The sequence below is a fragment of the Hipposideros armiger genome, unplaced genomic scaffold, assembly GCF_001890085.2.
Source record: "Hipposideros armiger isolate ML-2016 unplaced genomic scaffold, ASM189008v1 scaffold_139, whole genome shotgun sequence".
Taxonomy (NCBI): domain Eukaryota; kingdom Metazoa; phylum Chordata; class Mammalia; order Chiroptera; family Hipposideridae; genus Hipposideros; species Hipposideros armiger.
In genome coordinates, this window is record NW_017731489.1 from 2,128,730 (window position 1) to 2,152,724 (window position 23,995).

Here is a 23,995-nt window from a genome sequence, read left to right on the forward strand (position 1 = left end):
TGGGCGCTGGGTGAAAAAGGTGAAAGGGATTAAGAAGTATAAATTGGGAGCTAACAAAATAGCCACGGGGACGTAAAGTACAGCACAGGGACTACAGTCAATAGTATTGTAATAACTGTGTGTGGTGCCAGGTGGGTGCTACACTTATGGAGGGATCAATTTGTAAGTTACATAAATGGCTAGCCACTATGTTGTATACCTGAAACTAGTGTAATACTGAATTTTGACAGTAATTGAAAAAAAAAATTGAAATAAAAAAAGCAAGTTCTGAGGCGGAGGTTCAGTGGACTCAAGACTCAGCACCCTGAGAAGGCGCCTTTTCCGTGGCTCTCGGTAGGTCGGTCCCCTAAGCTTCTCTTTCACCCAGAGTCCACCTCAAGGGGCCTCAGGAAGCTCTTGAGACACTTGCAACCCCCACCCTCGCCGGTGGGTAAGCGCTTCCCAGGCGTTCCTCCATGGCCAGTTCGCCATAGGCTGCCATGGGCGTGGCCTGGGCGCGGCCACGTTAGGAGCAGCCAATGGGAGTTGAGATGGCAGGCGGGGCCTGGGCGGAACAGGGGCGGGGCTGCGCGCGGGCTTCTGGGCCACCCCCGGCGCCTCGCTGCCTTTCCCTCGGCTTCCGCTCAGCCGCTGGTTCCTGCTACCAGGTGAGGTCCTGCGTCGGAGGAGGGGCAGGGCCGGTGTCGCTGTCGGGTCAGTTTCTAACCAGCCGGCCGAGGCGCGCTGGCCGCTGAGCGCCTGCGCCGGGTCGGCCCGCCACTGACCGGTCCTCCCTTCCCCGCGGCGCCCGAAACCAGCCGGCGCTGATCCCTCGGGGCGCCGCGGACTCGGGGTTGGGACTGTGTTTGGAGCTGCGGCTCCGGAGAACCTCGACGCGGCGGGGCGTGCTCAGGGGCTGCCTCCGCTCTCCGGTTCGCGTGCGGGGCCCGGCTGAGTGGGGCGCGAGGTTTCGGAGCTGGGCCCCGCTGCTTGCGGTCAGGCGGGTTCCGCAGGAGCGCCGGCTCCAGGCCGGCATCACTTCTTAGCGGTGCGGGGTGACTTCTGTTCAGCGTCACCGAGATCCAAGTGTGCGGCCGGTCTGGCCTCTCGGCGAGCGCGCCCTTGCCCCCGCGGTGTGTGCCGCCTGCCGCTGCGCCCCTCCCACCCGCGCTTCATTCAGAGTGCGCGGCCCCGGCCCCCGCGAGCTTCGGCTCTGGGAAAGGGCCCGCTGGACTTCGCATTGCTCCGGGAACACGCCAGGCTGGCTCACGTTCTCAAGGACCGGCCGAATTAATTTGCTCGGCAGGTTAATGTAGCTCTGGATTTGAGCGTCTTTCTAGGCGTACGTATTTTCATGTAAAACGGTTGCAATGATCAGCATTATTGTTCCTGCGCAAGAATAGCAAAACAGTGTCAGGACTGGCCGCAGAGCCTAGATTCATCCTCAGGTAGTGAGACAAGGTGAAAGGCACGAATTCTGGTCTTGGCGGCCGCCACGGTTTGTGACCATGGGCTCGTTCATGCGAAATGAGATACGGTTTCCAAGATTCCTTTTAGATTACACATTTCATTAGTCTGTGATGAGCTTATTTTTCGTCCTGTACCTTAAAAAAAAATGAAATAGGAAAAGTCCGTGAATGGCCGTACTGCGGAGAACAAAGATTGATGAGCGCACAGAAGTTTAGAGACTGGTTACAAGGCTGCAAACTGAAACGGGAACAAGTAAAACTGAAAAAACTTACCCAGCATTAATTGTGTAAGTGAAACTTGGAAAGCTCTCAGAAGTTCCAGTAGCGATTGCTGTGTTGAATTATCTGTGTTTGCAGCTGTGCAGATAAGGTAAGGGGAAAGTAAATGCTGAGTGAGAGAAAATGTAGTTGAGAGGATATATAACTTCGTGTATTTCCTAAGTGTAGGGAGAATTCTTTGGAATTCTTAATTCTTGTAGACATTTCCACTCAAGAAACACTTTTTTAAAAATAGAGTTTTGTATTTCCCCTGCATGAAAATCTTAACATTCGTTCTGAGTGCTCAGAATTTCTAAGCTTCCCACCTGCCAGTATTTTTTAATAGTCTTTGGACAATAGCTTTTGCTTTGCAGCTGTGTGACTAGGGAAAGTCACTTTTCCCGCTCAGGCTGTATTTCTTCAATTATGAAATGTGGATAATGATACCTATTTCATAGACTTGTAAGGATTCAGTAAAGTCCTTTCAGTGGAAAACATCCCACAGCACCTGCCATGCCAGACATTCAAGAACGACAGCTATTGTAGTTAGCATTGTGTTTGGAGGGCAGCAAAGAGAAGAGGCCACAGGGTTTGAGTCTGGCCGGAGGGTCTGTCTAGAGAGCGGTGCCACGTGGGAAGTGGTGGACAGCCGCTGCTGTACCAGATTTGTGCTGAGTTGGAATCCCTTCCCAGGACCGTGGGCTGAGATGCGTCCCAAACTCACATGATCGCTGAGGACACATCAATCTCCTGACAGTTGGCCTGGCAGTCTTGGCACTTTAGTAGAGTTGGGGTTTTTCCCAGAAATTGTGCTAGGAAGTTAAGGAATGTGAGTGAAGGAAAACCCCTCTCAAGACAGCTCAAAAACAAAGAAATGGTTTCATTTACTGAACAGATTTCAGCCTAAGATAACGGAAACCCTGTCATAGCTGGCTGTGTTCAGTATGGCTTACTGGACATTCTGGTCCGGTCTTTGCTAGAACTTGTTCTCATTTGGATGTTTGACCAGCTACTGGTTCTCTCTGGTTGTTACTTAAAGCCAAATTATTCTTCTTTGACTCAGCAAACATGAACTTGGGACGGCTCAGTCATCTTAATTGCTCAGGGATCTAGTCTTGTATTCGGAAAGGAAAAGGAAAAGAACCCCAATTTTTTTTTTTTTTTTACTCTCTTCCTAGCTAATTTTTAAAACTTGTAATTGAATAGAAAGTATTTTTTTCTAGTTTAACCAAGGACGCAGGAGTCGACACTGGTTTGTGGAAAAGTTTATTGTACGGTACATCTGAATAGGAACTGATGGGTGTGTGCTGCAGCCCACGTGATTTAAAACCATGGGGAGGCAATTCCACAACAATGCTGAGTGCTAGTTGAGTATTTAAAGATGAGTATAACCCAGAACCTCTGGGTTTTAATCTAACTAAAAACTTTATACCAAAACCAACAGAAGAAAAACTAGCCAAATCTCACTAAAACTGAACTAGCAAGACAAAAAAAGTGTGGCAGGAAATCAGGAAGTTAATCAGCGAAATGGCATGAGGTCATATGACAGTATAGTCTTTAAAAAATGTTTTGTTTTTAAATTAGAGATTAATATAATTTCATAAATTTTTGATGCCATTTTGGAGGATATCTTTTGTGTGTATGTGTGTGTCTACATATATATACGTAGACACACATATATTCACTGTAGACATAAAAATCACTATTAAATAAGATCAATAAAAAGAAGAATGAACTATATTGTCATCTTTAGGAATTAACTACTTAAAACAGGAATTTAAGTGGTAAGTATGCCAAGGTGTGAATCAGCCATCATTTATTTGGCTCCCCGATTTTCAGGAAAGACACAGCTGCTTGGGATGTCCCTGAGATCCGTGTTCTGTGGGTGGGGCCCTGGAGTCTGGATGTTTAGGAAGCTGCAGCCCGGTTAGAGACTACTGATACGGGGTCCTCTCTGTTCCGCACAGATGCCTGATGCATAGCGAGTATCACCGCCAAGAAATGACCACATGGAGGCCTGGGGAGGGGGTCATGGGGAGCGACTGGGATAGTTTTCTTGTGGGGGGAGGAAATATTTTGGAACTAGATAAAGGTGGAGGGTGCACAACACTGTGAATGTAGTAAGTGCCACAAAGTGTTTGCTAAATGGTTTATTTTATAGTATGTGAATTCACCCCGGTATAAAATAGAAAAAAATAAAAGAATCCTATGAATGCTGTCTTTGTTGCTGTGTTGGAAAAATAAATTATCCCTGTTTAGATTGGCTATCTACCTTCTGAATATTACATTTTTTTTAGACTTTTAAATTAAGCATTTTTTTGTGTATAAGATGCATCTTATCAGTAGTACCTTTTCGAAGCTGCTTATTAATATTTTCTCCTTAGTTAAAATGCCCTCTTTACAGCATAGGGAATAGAGGGAATGGAATTGTAACAGCTATATATGATGTCAGAGAGGTAGAAGATTGGGGGAAGGGGCTTATCACTTTATGAGGGATGTGAATGTCTAGTACATTGTTTTGTGCACCTGAAACTAATTTTAAAAATGCCAGCACTCCTTTATGATTGTGTACAGTGTTGGGCAGCAGCAGGAGGAACATTGACTGCACTTGGACTCAGAACGCTTGGGGTTGGAGGCCCAGCTCTGCCCCCATCAGCTGAGACTCGGCTTCGTGATCTGTTTTGTTTTTCGGTCTTATCCCAAACTTTTTTTGGGGGGGATTCACTGAAATTATTTATATTGAACACTTTTATAATTGCAAGTGACAGTACTTCCATATGTCATTGTTACATAGTTATTGTTTTGTTTTTTAACTTGGATTCAGCAAAATCGAATGGGTTGGAGAAGGTACTACTGAATAGTCAGTGAGCTAATTGGATTTATTATTAATGTGTTCTTATAGCCTATAGCGTACAGTGTTAATCATTACATTAGTTATGAATCTAGTAAGACTAAGAATTAGTTAAGTACAGATAATAAATGTTTTCAAGGGCAGTAGGGAGATGAGTTTTTAGGGGCAAGGTTTCTTTTTGGTACTTAAATACATAGGGCATGTGATGATTTTCAAGTTCCATGCCTAGGGGCCTTCTGCCTCGCTCATTGGTAACCATTCTGAGTTTGCATAATGTTGGTAAATGAGGAATAGCTGTTGGCAGATCTGCTTTGGGGTCCATTTGGGTTCCTGTGTTTTCCTTGAGTTTCAGCAAGCCGCTTGGCCTTGTGGAGAACTAACATTCTTGGCAGCTGTGACTGGTGGTAGGCCTCTCCTGGGATATGTCGACGTGGGGAAACTCCTAAAACATGTGAAGTAGCAACATTGACATGCTGCTTGCCAGTAGTGACTGTGACACATTGGAAATGTTTTAAACCAACCGTAATTATAGTTGACAGAATACACACAAAAGTGTGCTAACTCACGTGTTTCCTGTTAATGGACGTGAGGCCAGATTTACCAGCTGACATAGCACGGCAGAACATGTGATGAATGTGGGCCCTCGCTGTGGCCGGCATGGGAACCTGTGTCTCAGGTCCTGTTAAGGGAACGGAGGGTGGAAGTCAACGTTTCTTGAGGTCTTTTTTTGTGCTAGTTTAAAAATAGATGTATTTAATCCCCACAATAGTTCCAAAAGCTAGGCATTTTATTTAGCTTGGTGAATAAAGTATGGGCTGTCCCTCTAATTGGTTTTGTTGGCTGCTTCGATGATGATGATGGAGGAAACCTGGAGGTTAACAGGAACTTCCCTTGAAAGGAAGTAGTGTGGCTCTGACCTGGGAGTTGGCCTCTTTCCTTCACACTGAGCCGCCTCCCAGCTATAACATCCCGTGGGTGAGAGAAGAGAATTAACATTTATAGAGTGTGAACTAGAAGTACATTTGGGTGATGTTAAGGCATTGCCATTTTACCTTGAAAAATGGGTTGCAGCATCTTTTGTTGCAGCGTACCTGATGGATTTCGGTGCCTCCCGGGAGGCTCTCACTTAAGACAGTGACGAACAAATAGCAAATGTTGAACAGATTTAAGGTGAACTAGCCGACCTAGAAAGTAGCCTCCATTGTACTCCACTGAACACATACCCACATACCAAGGAGTCCGCGTGTTGGGGTGCGGAAGGCCTGGGTGAGAATTAGGCGCTGAGACAGAATAGCCGGTGCTGCCCTGGGGCGTAGTAGATGGGGGTGCTCTGCTTTGTTACGGCAAGGCGGCCATCCCCGGCTCATTGGGATTTGTGGCAGGGGCTTCCAGTGAAAGCATCTGATAGCACTCTCTCAATGAAACACATTCCAGGAAGAAACTGCCTGTGCGAGAGGTTCCAACTGTGAAATGTCTTGCTTTTGTGTCCAGGAAAAACTGTTGGAGGCTGTGTTTCTGGGAATCAGAGGAGAAGGGACAGCGATGACAATGTCAGCCCTCAACTGGAAGCCCTTCGTGTACGGAGGGCTGGCCTCCATCACAGCTGAGTGTGGTAAGGGGCCTGGCGCGAGAGTGGGGGCCATTTTCCTGCCGCGTGGGATGATGATTAAAACCCAAGGTCGTGATTTGGTGCTTGATGGGAATGTAGTTTAAGCACAGAATGTGCAATTATGAAACATTAATCTCGGAATTCAAAATCTCCTTCTTCTTTTGTTATGCTTTTCAGACAAAATAGTCACTTTGACTACTTACTGGCAACGTAGGGTTCAAAGTTTAGTGGGAGAAAGTTGAACCTGTTGCCCAAACCCAAGTTTATGAATCATTTCTGAATTACATCAGTCCCAGTTTTCCTGGTGTCTTTCTCCACTTTGCCTTTAACACATTTGGCTGTAAGGAAGTTGGACCAGCTCCAAGGTCTTCCCTGACCAGATTCCACTGGCCGTCCTGCAGTCGCTTCCTGACCAGGCACGTGCTCGTGTCCTGTTTGTGACTTCCTCCTCAGTATTCCTTTGTCTGCTCCCTGGAATCAGGCATCCAACAAGCATTGATTGAGCTGCTGCCGAGTGCCAGATGCTGGGCTGGTCACTTCTTTGCTGCCAGGGCTCAGCCACTGCTGTCTGGGACAGAGGCTGCCCGCGGGGACCAAGGCCCAGGGCTGGAGGCGCGTTAACCACCCACCCATGTTCCCTGGGCCCGCGGGTCCTCCTGCTCACACAACGGATCTCGTTTACTGAGTGTGAGCTTTATAGATTTGAGCGGACGGTTAGGCTCTGTATTAAACATTTCTCCTCCATTAACAGATTTACTTTTAGACAGTAGAGCACAAAGTGAGAAACTCCTTAGAAAATGAGCTTATCTCATTCATATTGAAGTCAATTTTAGCCCTCACATATGTAAAAAACAACACATTTAAAAATGTATTTTTCTTAGTTGCCTAAATCATTTCATGTATCTACTTTCTACAGCAGTACAGTTTCCTCATGTAAAGAAAGAAAAATGTATTTATGCCTTTTTAAAAAAATCTTTTGGTTCCCAATTTCTTTTTAAATAGAAAAAAGATTACAAAGGATCTGCCATTTCTTAATTATTTCTTAGTTCACATTGTAGTCTAAATGTCTCTTCAGTGATATGTCCCAATGTAGCCTTTATTTAGTGGAATTTATTTTTTATTTAGTGAAATTTTTTTTCTTTAAAATTTCCAGGTACATTTCCAATTGATTTAACCAAGACCCGGCTCCAGATTCAGGGCCAGACGACCGATGCAAACTTTAAAGAGATTAGGTACCGGGGGATGTTGCACGCGCTGGTGAGGATCGGCAGAGAAGAAGGCCTGAGAGCGCTGTATTCGGGGTAGGTGACCTTTGTATGTTTCTGTGTCACGGCTGACCTTTCAGACGCATAGACTTCAGGCTAAGACTTCATTGAGAAAAAGTAAAAGCTTGTGGCGTATTTGAAAAGATCAAGTAATCTGGTAGATTTTTCATTTTTAATGTCAACTTTATTTTCTATATATGCATTTTATGTGGCAAATGTGGTGGTGAAAGCATGTTTTTATTATCATCAAATACAAAATTACACTTTTTTTAAACTGTAATTTAGCTTTTCACTCTGAAGGTAGCCCTTCCCCCGGCTATTGTGACGACCCAGGTTTTTGCCATAATGAAAATGATAGAGTATCTCCATGGGCAAGAATTGCAGTGAACTTCTTTTCGTTAGTCTGACGTTTACTGAGCGGTGTGCTGTAGGCACTGGGCAGGCATGTGACTCACAGGGCCCTGCTTATGTCCGTCCGATCCCCGCTGGACACAGAGTTCGTTTGGGTGCTTTGATTGAAGAGAGATTAATGAAGGGGCAACTTAAGGGTGAAGGGAACAAATGGGCCACCTAGAAACCAGCACATGAGAAATTGTGACCAATCAGAGGACAGAAGTATTGTAGCAGCGCCGCTGCTGCCTTGAGGGAGCAGACAGTAGCTGTCCAGGGGTGCTTTGGGGTGCCCAGGGAGCGGGAGGCACACCTGTTTCTTTCCCTGCTCCCTCCTTCCCTCTCCTCCTCTCCACCCTCCCTCCCTCAATCCTTCCCTCCCTCCCATCGTCTTCTGGCTGAAGCCTCCTGAAAGTCGGCGGCAGGGGAGACTGGGTGACATGGGCCATAGGCACTGGCCACTCAGGCCACAGAGCAGAACAGAGAAGGGGGAATGGCTCTGGTGGTCACGTGGGGGACAGCAGCAGCACATGGCCCGAGGGCACTGTTGATGACTGAGGGCTGCAGATGAGCACACAGGATTGCAGTGCAGCCTCGTAAGCGCTGGAGTCTGGAAGAGGCATCAGCCCCAGACTGTGGGGACGGGGAGGAGGCAGGCTTTCAGGAAGGCCCCTCGGTCCAGGAGATCCAGGAGACGCATCAAGAAGAGTTAGCCAGGTGGTTAGAGAGGAACTGTGTTTATACAGAGCCAGCAGCATGTGCAGGAGAGCATGGAGCATTCTAGAAACTGCGAGTGATTCAGCATGGCTACAGCATAGGAGCTGGAGAAAAGCAGGAGAGGGGGCTGGAGTGGTCGTGAGGGTTAGGACAGGACGGCCCGAGACCATGCTGAGCGCCGTGACCACACGCCCCACACTGGAGCCTCACGGCCCTTGCACCCACCAGTCCCTGAGGAGTTTGTTTCTCAATGGAACCAATACTGTAAATATGAGGAATTGCACATCAATACCTGGGGTTCCATCTTCTCGAGGGAAGCTGACATCTGGGCCCACATTCATTCACGTAGCTGTCGGATAATAGTGCCTGGAGTGAAGGTGCATCTCCGATTCACCGAAGCCCTGCCCCCCGCTAGACGTACACGTGTGCAGCTCGATCCAGGCCTTCCCTCACCAGGGCTGCTCTGTACCTGTCAGCACCCGAGCTTGCTGCGCCTGTGGCAGACAGAAGCCACGGAAGCGTTCTGAGGAGAGGCACTGACGTGATGGCGTTCCTGCCTGCCGTGGGGAGGAAGGGCTGGAGGCTGGTGACACTGGAATCAGGCCAGCACGTCGGAGGCAGAGGCACAAGGACCCGATGTGAGGTGTTGCCTGGGGATGGAGAGAAGATGGTGTAGAAGGCGATCTGGGGCACGGGACCGACATACCATTGGACCTGTTGTAATACCGGAGGGGGAGGCGGAGGCATGGCTGATGTCTCGGTTTCTGGTTTTGGCCAGTTTGTAGATGGAGGTTCCATTCTCCGGTCTAAGAAACAGAGGAGAGGTGACTGTTAGGCCAGGGAAGATAAGTAGTCCACACGCGTTCAGTGGGTCACTTGACCTGGAAGGAGGTGCAGGACGTGAACTTAGAAACCTCGAGTTGAAAATGTATCTGGATTGGTGTTGGACACATGAATTTAGGAGTCCTCAGTCTTTAGACAGTAGTTGAAGCCGTGGGAGTAGATGAGCTCACCCCTGCAGTGTAGAGCAAGGAGAGAAGAAAGCGTAGGACGGAGCTCTGGGGAGCCCCAGGGGACAGGTAGGGTGCTGCAGGTGCAAGTGAAACGAGAGGCCGTGTCTCGGCAGCTGAGGGAGGAGACAGCTGCGGTAGGACGAAGCGTGGACAATAGCAGGTGCTGCAAGATGTCATGTAGGGTGCTCACTGGACAGCATCATTTCATTTAGCAGCAGTGATGTCAGCTGGCCACCTGTTTCGATGGAGAGGAGGAGGGAAGCCAGGCTGTCATCGGAGAAGGAAGTGCAGAGTGCAGCAAGAGCTGCGTGTGTCGATGCCACAGGTGGTTCTGGGGTCAGGCAGCATCACGTGATGGGAGGGCGAGGAGATACTGGGACAGCGTCCCCAGGGAGGCAGGAAGGGCCTCCAGAGCCTCAGTGCTCGAATGGTGGATGCTTCCAGAGACCCCACTTCACCACGCGCTTCCTATTCAGGCAGGAAAGAAAGCCCTTTCGTTTTCACGTGAACGGGCAGATAGCACCACAGGTTCACTTACAGTTTCATTGACAATAAATATGAGGGGCTGAGCTTTCATTTAGTGACCTGATAATTTGCTCAAGTATTTATATCCTTTTTGGATGGTACCTACATTTTTTTTAAAAAACCCTATTTTTTTTGGTTGGATTTCAGTTTTAAGAAACCTGTTTTAGTGTGGTTTGATTGTGGAAGGCTCACGTGCGGTTGTATTTCTGCGCGTGGCTCTTCCGGAGGATTTTCCGTGCCTTTCAGAGCTTTCCTGTCCCTTGCCCATTGTTCCCACAGCATTGCCCCTGCCATGTTACGCCAGGCTTCCTACGGCACCATCAAGATAGGCACTTACCAGAGCCTGAAGCGACTGTTTGTGGAGCGCCCGGAAGGTGAGTGGGCAAGCTGTCCCGCCTGTGGACAGGAGGCGGGTTGCTTGTCTTTTTATTCAAGTGGTTTTGTATCAGATTTCCTGCAGCTTATTTGTGGCCCTACTGCTGCTGAGGGGAACTCTGGGTGTAAAGTCTACATCAGCTGTGCTTAAAACGAGTTACCAGCTGAATTTTGGGGAGTAACAGTTCAAAGGAGCCAACATTTTCATTAGTACCCTCATCTTGAAAATGCCTAGAGGAGAGGATGTGGTGTTATAGTTCTAGCCAACTTAAAATGTTCTAACATCATAGGACTTGTCACCTACATTTCAGGAACGCAGTAAACGCATTTCTTAGTGTTAAGAGCTGAGTTCTGATCCTCCTCTGCTGCATGACTGGGCGACTTTCCTTTAACCCATAGAACGTTGTCCTTTTTTACAAAGGGACAGACACCAGCCAGCCGCTCTGTGAGAGTGGTAACAGGAGCTCAGGTGCTTTCAAAGTGCTTCGTTATCCTTCAGATTAAATATATGCGATGCGCTTTGCAACTTTATCTCCACATTGTCTCACAGGACTATGTCTTTTTTATTCACCTACCAGACATGCCTCCCCTTAATCACTGCAGTGGTTTGCATTTACACACAGAAGTCTTAGATGGCTACTCACCTTGCATGATGGTTCACATTCCTTTTTAGACTGCAGGAAATTTTGCTACGCAGAATCCCTTTAGCCAGCAAAAAGTCTTCATCCTTTAAAATCACTTGATTCATAAAGCACACATTTTTTTATTCTCTTAAGAAGAGCAGTGGTCTGTAAATGAGTTCCACCTGTGTTTGAGTTACTCACGTGATGAGCCCTGTATATCTGAAAAGTCAAATCATATGTCATTGTTTGCAGATGAAACCCTTCTGATCAATGTGGTCTGTGGAATTCTCTCTGGAGTCATATCCTCAGCCATTGCCAATCCCACTGATGTTTTGAAAGTAAGCAGTGCCATCTGTATCTTCTAAGCATGCTCCACACTTTCTGATTGAGAACAATGTTCAGCTAATGAAAATTGGCAAATGTAACATACTCAGTACATGTGTGAATCTGTTTATAACAAGTGCTGTGAAGACTCTAACTTGTAAATATCCTCTAGTGGATTTCCCACTGATAGAGATGAGCTCAAAAGTAGAGCTCATTCTAGAGACGAGATTTTGGGTGATGAGGCAGAAAAAAACCAAGCTAGGCTTTGATGCATGTGAATTTTAATTTTCATCGAAAATGTCCCTTGTTTAATTGGTTCATTAAAAATAGATGGGCTTCAAGTTTTACAGAAGTCTGCTCATTAATGACCATTTCTGAATGCACTATGTTACCCGTTAATTTGATTTCAGGAAATACTAATGGAAATATTTACTTATCACAGTTAGACATAACATATTAGGTGACCTTGTTGACCATACCAGGGATACAGCCTTCTTAAATTCTTTTTGGAATAAGGCAGGGAATAAACTAAATAAAAATTAGGCATGAGCTATTTTTGAATCCTTTCACATAGTCCTCTTTCTTCCTCCCTCTCCTTTCTCCCCTCTTATTTAACCAGAATTCCTTATATTTCTTTCCTCCTTGAACTACTTGGTGCGTAGAATCCCAGCCTGAGTCAGACAGGGACCCTGCCCTCAGAGAGCCTTCACGCTAACAGATTCTGACAAGCGCCAGAATGTTATGCCCCAGCATGCTGAGCACACTACGTTTCTGCACTGGGAAGGCATGGGTGGAAGCACCTTTGCCGTAATTTTGCCCTATGTTGGGATGAGATTGCTGGAGAAAAATATCCGTGCTATTAATCTCTTACACGAATATCAAGGCGACAGAAAGGCAGCTTTTGTGTTTTGGCTCATTTTCCCGTGCTAGCATGGCAACAACAATTCTGTTCACGAAGTTAGAGGTAATGCATTTGCTCCCTAAACCGAAATAAGGTACCGATTTTTTTAGTGAGAAATCCTTTCCACTCTTAAAAATGCAGAGAGCTACAGCAAACATTTTTCTGTTGGAATCTTGGTCATGTGAATTCCGTGACCGTTGAAAGTCCATTTGTAAGTTCAAGCGTAACAGACTGTGACGGGCATCATGTGGCCGTCCTGTGGCCAGCTCACCTGCATTCCTTTTGGTTCAGTTGGTTGGAAATAATAGTGGCTTGGAGCTAATTAAAGAAATATGCTTGTCTGTGCTCGGTGCTGCCAGGTACAGTGGATACACCTATAAAGGACGTTAAATCTTTAGAATTGCCATCAGATTCTCTGCTTCCTACCTAGTAACCTATAGGGAAATAGGCCACTTTCTTTCCTGTTCCCAAGACCATTTAAAACACATTTCTTTTTGACATTTAATGAGCTACTATGTGCAAGACTTTCTGGACTCTACCAGATGCTTCTTGTTGCATCCAAAGTGACCAAGAACCAGTCTTCATAAATTTTTAGTCCACCGATATTTTAAACCACCATTATGGTGATATTTGTGTTATAGTTTTTTTTCTTTGAATGGTTATGAAACAACAGATCACGGTTTCCAGAGATCTGCATTTGGGGAGAAACGTGCTGCTCTCTGTCTCATGCTCGTCTTTGAAATACCCCGCAGATCCGGATGCAGGCCCAGAGCAGTGCCGTTCAGGGAGGGATGATCGGCAGCTTCATTAACATTTACCAGCAGGAGGGAACCAGAGGACTGTGGAAGGTGAGCCCCCAGATGGGCGCGGCGGGCCTAGTGGGTCTGCCCTGTTTCCCGTTCTGAATTTCTTTTTCCTGTGTCCATTGTTTTATTTAATCCACGTGGAGTGAGGGAAGAAGAACAAGTGCCCTTGAAGGAATCTTCTTCCTTAACTTCCTTCTCTGTCAAATGAGGATCTAAGGGAGATGTCACGATGGAAAAGTACCTTTTAAATAACTTATATGTAAGAAACCCTGTGAAGGTTGAGAACTTTTTTTGTTCGTTTGCTTTTATTTATTTATTTTTTATGGAGAAGGGTTTCTAGGTCACAGTTCCGTTGGATTTTTTGATCTCTGGTTTCATGGCTTTTAAGTGAAGACTTATTAGGCGAGCACTGGTATGGAGTGCTATTTTTTGTTCTTCAAGCGACTCGTCCGTTCATAGGATAACCCTAAAGGTCATCCAGTACAATCCTTTCTGTAGTACAAGGACCCTGGAGGCTCTGAGAAGTGACTTGTCCTGGCCAGGGTCTGGCCAAGGTCATCCAGTTAGTGACAGAATCAGAACTCAGCCTTGGAGCTTCTGACTTCTCTCACTGGTCTTCTCTGCCGCTCTATATTTCTAGCTACCAGCAGGAAAACCAAAACTGGCCCTAGTCTGTGGCGTAGAGCCTTGGCGCATCTGCACAGCTCGCTCTCCGGAGAGCTCTCTGACCGTTTATTCTGATTGCTTTGTCCCAGGGCGTATCCCTCACTGCCCAGAGGGCTGCCATCGTCGTTGGCGTGGAGCTGCCCGTCTACGACCTCACAAAGAAGCACCTGATTCTCTCGGGCCTGATGGGAGACACTGTGTACACTCACTTCCTGTATGTATATGGATTTTTAAATTAATAGTTTAGGTATGCATGAGCTTAGGGCGGAAATTTGCTCCACATCTAGAGCAATTATAAAGAAAGCTTATTATAAAAATATTATATTCTCATATTTGAAAAATGACAATACAGATGTGAAGCAGGAGACAGTGAAAGTCCTCATCCCCTTACATAGGGAGCCATGGTCAACAGTTTGATAAGTACCTTCCAAGTGTTTTCTATGCAGATGCAAATATGCCTACAGAAGTATATTACATGTACGTTATTACACAAGTAAGATCATGCTTTGCATTCCCTTACTTGGCTTTTTATTTTTATTATTTTAACTTTTTTTAACTTTATTGGGGTATAATTGACAAGTAAAATTGAAAGACATTTAAAGTATACAACATGTTGACTTAATATATGTACACACTGAAAGCACCCCCATCCGGCTAATTCACACATCCATCACCTCACATATTTGCCCTTTTTCTGTGTGTCTGAAAACATTTAGGTTCTGCGCTCCTAGCAGATTTCAGTTATACAATGCAGTGCTAACTACTGTCACGTGTAATACCTCAGGCCTTGTCCATCTACTAACTGAAAGTCTACATGACCAATCTCACCTGATTTCACCACCCCTACCCCCTGGCTACCACTTTTTACTCTTTGTTTCTATGAGTTTAACTAGTTTTTTGTTCTGTTTTGGTTTCTTTTTAGATTCCCTTATAAGTCATACCATGCAGTAATTGTCTTTCTTACTTACTTTTCAAAATTGAATAATACATATACAGACTTTATTTATTTTTGATAGCTGCAGGTTAGTATGGATGTATCATAGTTGAATCCATTGAGGGGCGGTTTTGCCTCTGGGGACATTTGGCAGTTTCTGGAGACTGTTCCTATTGTTCTGAGTAGGCAGAGGCCAGGGAGGTGCTAAACATTCCACGACAGAACGGACCTCCACAGCACAGAGCTGCCTGGCCCGAATGTTAGTGGTGCCGAAGCTGAGAAATGCTGCCCTGAGCTCACTGATACCAAGGGTGGTCTGAGGCCTGCCTGGTGAGACTGAAAGTTCCGTGGGACCTAAGACTCTGGTGGGCGTTTACCCCGAGGAAATCTTTTGCTCTGATCTTGAAGAAAAATGTGGTTATGACATGGCTCACATTACTCTGACATCTGCTTAGAGGTGAATAGATGCAACAGACCATCCTGGGAAGATGTTCCTTCATGTTTCTATGAGTCTTTGACATTCCAGAGCCTCTAGATTTTTATTGGGGAATTGGGGGAGGGGAACAGTGTTGGGGAGTTGGGAAAGGGGACCAGCCAAGTTGTTATTCTTCAATCTTTGTTGTGGAGGGCGCCAGTCGCCATCTGGCTTCCTGTCGGCAGCCTGTGACCTCTAAGCTCAAGGTGCTCTGTTCTGTCTTAGTTGTGGGTGGGCGTAGCCACCATCCCATGAGGGAGTCGAACCAGCAGCCTTGTTGTTAAGAGCGCACGCTCTATCTACTGAGCCATCCGGGTGGCAGCTCAGCTCAAACTGCTGAGTTCAGTCTTAGTTGCGGGCAGGCATAGCCCACCATCAAACAGGCAGTCTTATTGTTACACCAGGTGAGCCATCCTGCCACCTCTTGGCAACTCAGTGACAACGCAGCTCAGGCGCAGCGTCACTGGCCCATGTGGGAATCGAACTGGCAGCCCTGTTGCTCAGAGCTTGCGCTCTTAAGCCAATTCTTAACCAATTGAGCCACTTGGCCGGCCGAGGCTGGAATTTCTAAGCCAGTGTCATCAGTGCTGGTGTCTGGGAAGTTGGTGCAGCTCTGTAGACATGGACCTCATGTTTGATACATTTCATCTGTTCCATGTCACTTGAACATAGTTGGGGGAGGCTGTTTCCCGCCTTTGACTGCGGTGGTGGTGAACGATTGTTGATGGTATCATCTTCACAGCTCGAGCTTTGCCTGTGGTCTGGCGGGTGCCCTGGCCTCCAACCCCGTGGATGTTGTGAGAACACGTGCAATGAACCAGAGAGCCCTTCGTGACAGCAGGTGCTCTGGCTACACAGGTACCCTGGATTGCCTGTTACAGGTGAGAATGAATGTCCATCTCTATAGGGCTGTAACTTCCTTCCCAGCTCATTAGCTTCCATGGTACTCTCTTAGTAATTTCTTATAAAAAACAGGGTTTTGGGCAAGTCAGACCTGTGGATCTGTCACTTGTAATTGTGTGACTTTGGTCAAGTTACAGATGTTATACTTCAGTTTCCTCATAAGTGAAATGGGACAATAGTAGCACCTACGCCATGGGGTTATTGTAAAAATAATTGAGATGATGCCTTCAAAACAGCATAGTGCCAGGAATAATGAGGTAAGCCTTGTTAGTATAACTAATAAAAGGGACGTTGTGAAATGAACAAATTTATTTAATCTTCAACATTCTAGTGGATTGCTTCAATCCATGAAACTGCCACACACACACACACACACACACATTTATATTTATTGTATATTTATATATTATTTATATTTATACATTGTTTGCTTATTTATTTAACCTAAGAAGTAACTAAATTTTGAGTGCTATTATAACTAAGATGAGTGAGTAATGCTCTAAAGCCCTGAGATGGTACACAGTTTTTGCCACACTGGGGCTAACTTTTATAAATACAAAATCTAGATGAATATTTAAAAATGAAAGCTCAGGGCCTGCGGAGTGGCTCAGTTGGTTAAGAGCTCGCTCAAGAGTGCGAGCTCTGAGCAACAGTGGTTTAATTCCCGGGCCGAGCTGAGCTGCCAACAGGCGGCAGAATGGCTCAACTAAAAAAAAAAGAAAGCTCATTTTCTTTACACCTTTGCTGTGAGAGAATAGTCATATCTTCTGCGATCATAGAACTGTGTCTCCTTCCAAAAGATGCCTTCTTCCTGTTGAGCCAAACTGGAATGAGGATCCTTCAGTCAGACATCTCTCAAAGGAACACATCAATCTTACTGTAATTCTCAATTTATTTTTATTTTTTTCAGCAAAGAATTAACAAATTTTGTTTTGTTTTTTTTCCAATTGTAGTTGACATTCAGTATTATTTTATATTAGTTTTAGGTGTGCAGCATAGTGGTCAGACATCTATATAACTTATGAAGTGACCCCCTGACTAGTCTAGTCCCCACCTGGCACTGTACACAGTCATTACCACATTACTGACTGTATTCCCTGTGCTGTGCTTTACATCCCGTGACTGTTTTGTAACCCCCAGCTTGTACTGTGTTGCGCAGTTTAAATAATCAGGCCTCCTGTTCGCAAGTGGACAAGAGTGTGCGACTGCCTCTCCAACTAGATTGCCCACAACCGAAGATTAGCGACCACTTTTGTGTGGTCTGTTGTCCAGGCTGCTGCTGCTGCACCCTAGACTTCAAGTGTTGCTTTAAGGAAGCACAGATGCTCGTTTTTATCCATCCAACAGCATGAAATAGTGGTGCTCTGAATTGTCTTTACCATCATTGCTTCACGTCTGTGCTTCTGAGCCATTCATTTGTGGGCCCAAGTGGCAAGGAGGCAAAAGACTGGTTGGAATGAAGTCTCCTTTCTTATCCATTCCGCTGCTGTCTGTCTGCTTTGGGTGTGGGGTGGTTGGCCTGGAGCCTACGGCTTCACCTCTGCAGAAGCTTTTAAAGACCAAACAGAGGCAGAGGCAATGATTTCTTAGCTAGTCCTTCCAAACAAATGTATTTGTAAAAAAATTGAGTTTATCCTGGACATTATTATTAATGCATTTGACATAATTGGAAAGTTGGAAGTTAACTTGTTTTTCTCCTTGTAACAGACATGGAAGAATGAAGGGTTTTTTGCTCTATATAAAGGGTTTTGGCCAAATTGGTTGAGACTTGGTCCTTGGAATATCATTGTATCCTTTCCTGTTGCAGTAGATCTGAAAAAAGATACAGCTAAAAGAATATGGTTTGTATAAATTATCATGGTATTAATTATAATTTAGAAGTAGGATTTTATTCTCTTAAGTTCCTCTGATTCAAGAAATAACTATTCAGTTTCTTTTTCAGGAGATATAAAGTCTGTGCTAGGCACTCTGAACCTTGATTTAATGATGGTGTAATTGAAAGGTAATGCTATCGATACACATTTTTATTTAGACTCTGTTCTAAAAGCTGAGAGTATTTATGGTTTCAGAGAGAGGCAGGATTGATTTTATATCCCCAAGTATCCTGGGGAAGGGAGTGTTTTGGCAGCAGGGTTCTAGAATGTTTATTTTAGAGAGTGCTTAAGAATAAAGACTAATTAGCTCTACAGCTATTCGGCCAATCAGTACTATTTCCCGTATGCGAAAGCGGGAGGTGGAAAGGAGTGGCGTCCATCAGACAGGGCAGGGCAGAAGGACAAGGTGGGGAGCGCGGGCTTCACCACCCTCGCGTTTCCCCGTGCGCCTCCCTCCCGTGGAAGCCTGCCTGGCGGAACCCGGGAGGCGAGCTTCCCAGGGCTTCCGGTTTCTCTCGTGCACAGAAGGAGCATTCTGCAGTCTTCCCACCACAGTACAGTCACAAAAGCCAGGCAGTGAGGGTGGGCTTAGAGCTGATGCGAGCGGCTTTACGTATCTCAGCTGTGACCCTTCTGTTCCAAGCTGACCTTGGGGAGGGTGATGGGTACACCTTTCAGGATGGTTAGGATGCAGCCCTTCTGATATCATCGTGTCCATGGCATGTGTTCTGCTGGATGTATTTGTTAGTCGATGTGCCACTATGGGTCTGTTTTTCTGTGTTGGGGTTAAGATGGCATTTTCTTTGTCGGCCTTAACCGGTAACTATAGTTCTTCGTGACATATGAGCAGTTGAAGAAATTGGATTTATGACACGTCGAGGCTGCATGAGACGCCCCTGTGAAAACGCTAACTTCCAAACCAGTAAAGCTTCCTGCGTTTCACCCCGCTTCTCACTGCTTGGCTCGTCACAGATTCTGAGGCCTGAGCAACAGATGAAGACCAGGCTGGTCCAGACTGCTGAGTGTGGGCATGAATGTTTAATGGCATGAACGGCCACATCCAAACGCCAGTCCTTAACCATCAAAGTGCCCTTCAACATCAAAGATGACATGACACGTATTTTTCTTGCTGAAGAAAACTTGGCAAGAAGACGAGGAACCATGTACTGTTTTCTTCAGGGGAGAGCAGCACGTGACGCCTCGCAGCTCCCTGGAACCGAGGATGAGCGCCTCCCAGAGGGTGCTACTGTTCCTGAACTTCGGGGGGCTTTGGCTTCTTGTCAGCTGGAGCAGTTTCACACGTGGGGACCTGGACTTTGCAACTCCAGGTCCACACAGTGCGGGAAATAGGTCCCTGGAATATTGCACTGCTTTATAACTTGCTATTCTGGCAGGATCTCTCACTTATAATAAGTGATTTTAAGCCTTGACGACTTGACCTTTGTGAGGACTTGTTACAAAGTATTAATTAACGTCTGAACCGGATGGTGTGATGTGTTGGCTGTGAGGGAGGCAAGGTCTGTGTTGGTGGGAGGAGTTTCAAGCAGCTTGGGGTCTGTCTTTAGGTCATTTAGCAATTTGCTGTATGATTTTTAGCAAAGTTTATTTCCCCGCCTGTCAGCGGAGATAATAACGTCTGTTGATGTTGAGGGTCAAATGAAGAAAATAGTGGTTGCGACGACTTGACGCGTAGGATGTGTTTGCATCGTACAGCTGTGATCCCGGAGTAAACAGTCTGAGTATGTGGGAGAGGGTCATTTGATCACGGGCTGGTCATTGTAATCCTGTTAAAGGCCTTGGGAAAGAAAGGTTTTATTATATCCATTAGCAGGATTTTTCTAGATTTCCCAGTTTTTATGTTAGTTCGGGTCATATTTGTTAAAATATTTCCTGTGTTGGACTTCTTTGTTAGCTTGGATGGAAAATACTTGCTTACACTTTTAGAAACTATTTCTTTAGTACTGCGCTTGTTGATCTGGTTTCTCATAAGAGGTATATCATGTCTTCCTTCTCTTCTTCTAAAGACAAAAGTCATTCTCCCTCTTGTTTCTTGTCTTCCTCTTATTCTTTCCAAAATCAAAGTGACTCTGAGAGGCCCACGAACTTTACACTTGTAGCTGTGACGCTCCTGGGAAAGGGAATACATGTACCGTATTTGCCGGCGTATAAGACGACTGGGCGTATAAGACGACCCCCTAACATTTCCACTCAAAATACAGAGTTTGTTATATACTCGCCGTATAAGACTACCCCCTCTTCCGCACACCTTCCACACACCAAATAAAAGGTAAAACAATATCAGATTTGATTTCAACATTTTAATTTATATTCAAATGCTTATGACATGCAGGAAAACTGTCACAAGGCTGTATGTAATCAAACATATACATAAAACAGTGCAAGTTTATTACCGGTAAACATACCGGTAATTCACTAAAGAAAACACACTCTATAGACTGGTACCGTAGATTTTGCGAGTGTGGTAAAATCGCATAACAGCAAAATCGCATAACAGCCGAGCATACACCCAGCAGCGCTGCTGATGCCTGAACGGTATGTGCAATGAAGTGGGCGGGCATCGGGAGGCCACTATGGCACGGGGCAAGCACTATGGGCAGTCTATCTGAAGTGTACCTGGCGTATAAGACGACCCCCCACTTGGAGGCATATTTTTCAGGGCCAAAAAATCGTCTTATACGCCGGCAAATACGGTACTTGATTACCTTGGGTTGTACTCTTGGAGAGTATTAAAACCTAGTAACTGTGCCCTCCAGGGTAGACATGTCTGCAGGGGATGCTGGACAGATTTCCACTGTGGCTGCTGGGCGGCTTCCTCCCTGAAGCTACAAGGAACACGGGTCTTCCTTGGGGACTGGGCAGTGTTCCTCCCGGTCAGTCTCTTTCATCTTGCCTGCTTTATTGATGATGAATTTGAAATAGACTTTGTCAAGCAGACTTTTATTTCCAAAAGTAAGAGCTAACGACAGACAATGGCAGTGAAAAGAGACGGAACAAAGAAGGGTGGCAGCGTAGAGTAGGTGTGAATTGCTTGCAGGTTAAGATGAAAGTCTAGATCCCTGGGCTTGCTCTAGACGTGACCCTGGAGAGCTGAGCTCATCGGACCTCACTCCTGGCACCGACGCGCATCTTTATACGCAGGTGACTTTTCTTTTTACCAAAACATCCCGTGGATGTGGTAAGGGCTTCCATAGAAAGGCTCTCACTGTTGAGTTCCTTGAGTTGAAAGGATTCCTTTTAATGAACCACTCTTTATTTTTTAATGTAGAAAACATTTTATTTTTTATGTGTACATATGCTTTCTAAGAGTAAATGTCATGCAATATTCATTATATCAAATTACTAAAATCATGTACATGTTCGTACCAGAATGAAAAGGAATTCAAACCTCACTGTAAAACTGAAGCCCGTTTTGAAGACAAAAATACAGTATTTCTTCAATGTAGATTTATTAAACACTTTATAAAACAGGCTCTTAAGCTGTTGGCATTTCTGCTTTCCAAAGGAGTTAATGCAGTTGTTGAAGCTTCTAACCAAGAATGAACTTAAGGGTTTGGGAGACTTGGTCCCCTTGTTTTCGGGGATGTGACTTTAACTGCCCCCGCCCCCTTGTATGTTGCTCAGATGTGCCCAAAGGATTTTTAGCTTTTATAACCAAAATGAGAAAAGTTCATTTTTTTTTTGCTTGTGGATTTGTTAATCATTGATGCTAAATGTTGCTGATCTGTGATAGAAAAAAAAATGTGTCTCGTTCTCCATATTTATTCTTGCGCTGAAATAGTATACATTATGTAAAGACTATAAGCTTTTCATACGCCTTTATATTTCGTGCTCTTTAAACATCGTTGGAGTAGGTGGCATCTGTCTTGTGTCATTATTTAATAAACTGGAGTAATATATAATTATAAAAATGATTTGTGGTTATTTCAGATAAAGAGAAACATTTAAACAAAGACAAGCTCCAAAGAGTCCAGAGGCTGGAGTAGAAATAGCATTTGTGATCGTGACTGCAGACATCTCCCTCTACCCAGAGAAGCTGTTGGGGTCATCTCACGAATTGCCTGGACACCTGTGTGACCTCCCAGTATCTGAACTATTCTGCAGCTCAGCCAGGCCATGACTGTGCTTTCTGGGCTGGGTTGGCGAGGCACCTGGACACTGAGAACCCAGTGTGATGACAGCAGGGCTGGGACTTGGACATTCCCGCAGTCCTTGCAGCATTTGATGGCTCGAGGCAGGAGCTGGGGTCCCTGCTTAACTGGACCAGGCGGAGACACCTCTGGTTGGCATAAAATCACCAGTAGATGAAATGCAAACATGGTTCATTAATTACTTCAAAGTATTTTCTAGATTAACATTTGAATTAAACATAGTCCTTTATTGAAAAAAAAGAGTTGGGGGGAAAGAAGGGGACTTTTTGTTTCAGTTCTTCCACGTACGAGGAAACGACAGACCCAACGGGACTGCCGTGATGTGAAGGTCAGTGAGGGCGGCCGGCTGCGGGCGAGTGTCGAGCGCCTGTGAGCCGCAGAGCTTCCACTTGGATCCTGGCGCCTGATCCAAGGCTGTTTATTGTTAAAGTGGCAACTGGGGAAATCGGACAGGGCACATTGTTGGTAGATTATGAGTAAATCCATTAGGAAGCAAAGCATGGAATAAAATACAAGAGCAGCGTATAAATCTGTTTCGTGAAAGCTTGATGGAATAATGGAACCAAAAGCACCAGGAGCCAAAAACTGGAAACATCCTCTATCTATACATCCACTGTGTAACTCAGCTCTCCAGAGAAACAGAACCGGCAGAGCAGGGGGGTGGGGGGTGGGGGGGGGGCTGGGCCTGCCTCACTGCCAGGGCCTCCTGTTTAAGGAAGACGCTCCTGTGATCGTGGGGACAGGTAAGTGTAAGAGCAGTAGGGCAGGCCAGCAGACTGGAAACAGGCAGGATTTCTGTGTTACAGTCTGGAGGCAGAATCCCTTCTCCAGGAAACCCCAAGGCCTTTAGCTGAACGCGGCCCACCCATGTTATGGAGTGTGATCTTAAAGTCAGCTGATTGTAGATGTTATTCATGTCTAGAATCTCTTCAAGGTGCCACCTAGACTAGAGTTTGCCACACAGCAGGGCACCATAGCCTGGCCACGTGGACATAAAATTTAACCATCGCAGGGTGGAAAGAATTCTTACTATTTTCTTTATGCATAATTGTATTATGTTCTACAAGCCTATATTTTATAACTTAAAACAAAATCTTGAATACAAAAAGGACCAGCTTGGAATACAGATGTGCAAGTTACAAAAATTGGGGAAAATGGTAATATAATATTCTATTTACATTTTAATGATATGATGTTTCTAAAAGTATGCTAAGTGTCTATCAAACTGAAAATTGAGCTGAAAGAATAAATAGGAAGCTTTTGCTGTTTCAGTTTTTAGCTATTTTCATTCAACGGATGTAATTTATAATTAAAATTTTTTTAACCTTTTTTTGTCTTTTTCTTTTTTGACAGTGGGGGAAACCTAGATAGAGTATTAAGTGGACATGCACCTACCCTCTAAACTCTTGGGATGTTTTACACAATTCTTTGTCTCCTGACATTTCCAGAACACCTCACGATACTTGATGGAGAGAGAAGCTGACTAAATACAAGCTGTTGCTTATCTCCACTGAATGTGTGTTGTGAGAGCTCTGATGATTCTAGATTCAAAAGGAATCAACATGTTAGATCCAGGGTTACAAGTATCAAGACCTGCTTAAGGCCACTGGCTGACTTCATCTTGAATTGCATCACTACTCTAATTTGCTGTACTGTTTTGTGCTTTCTTAACATAATAATTTGCACATAGTAGGTAATGCAATAAATACTTGTTGCATTACATGGAAGCAGCCTATTAAGATTGGCTCATTACTTCTGGGATTCCTATGTGGTGTTATCTCAAGGTCACCAAGGAGCCAGTGAGAACTGGGACATGGAGCATTTCGTAACGATGGCTTTGTTCACCAGGCTTCTCCTGTGACACTCGAA

At 45.2% G+C, this 23,995-nt stretch overlaps 1 protein-coding gene across 4 annotated transcripts; it reads left to right on the forward strand.

Annotated features, from left to right (window-relative positions):
- Nucleotides 1–574: 574 nt before the first annotated feature.
- On the forward strand, nt 575–20,177 carry SLC25A30 (solute carrier family 25 member 30). 4 transcript variants are annotated; one of them, XM_019650332.1, is made up of 10 exons: nt 575–647; nt 6,049–6,169; nt 7,320–7,467; nt 10,356–10,450; nt 11,327–11,412; nt 13,052–13,147; nt 13,861–13,985; nt 15,923–16,061; nt 17,791–17,871; nt 18,787–20,177. In XM_019650332.1, the coding sequence occupies exons 2-10, from the start codon at nt 6,100–6,102 to the stop codon at nt 18,826–18,828; spliced, it is 882 nt and encodes a 293-aa protein (XP_019505877.1). In that variant the 5' UTR covers nt 575–647; nt 6,049–6,099; the 3' UTR covers nt 18,829–20,177. The 4 variants fall into 4 exon arrangements, with proteins under 4 accessions (XP_019505877.1, XP_019505881.1, XP_019505879.1 ...); XM_019650336.1 differs by lacking the exon at nt 575–647 and adding an exon at nt 743–1,321; XM_019650334.1 differs by lacking the exon at nt 575–647 and adding an exon at nt 1,331–1,735.
- Nucleotides 20,178–23,995: the final 3,818 nt, after the last annotated feature.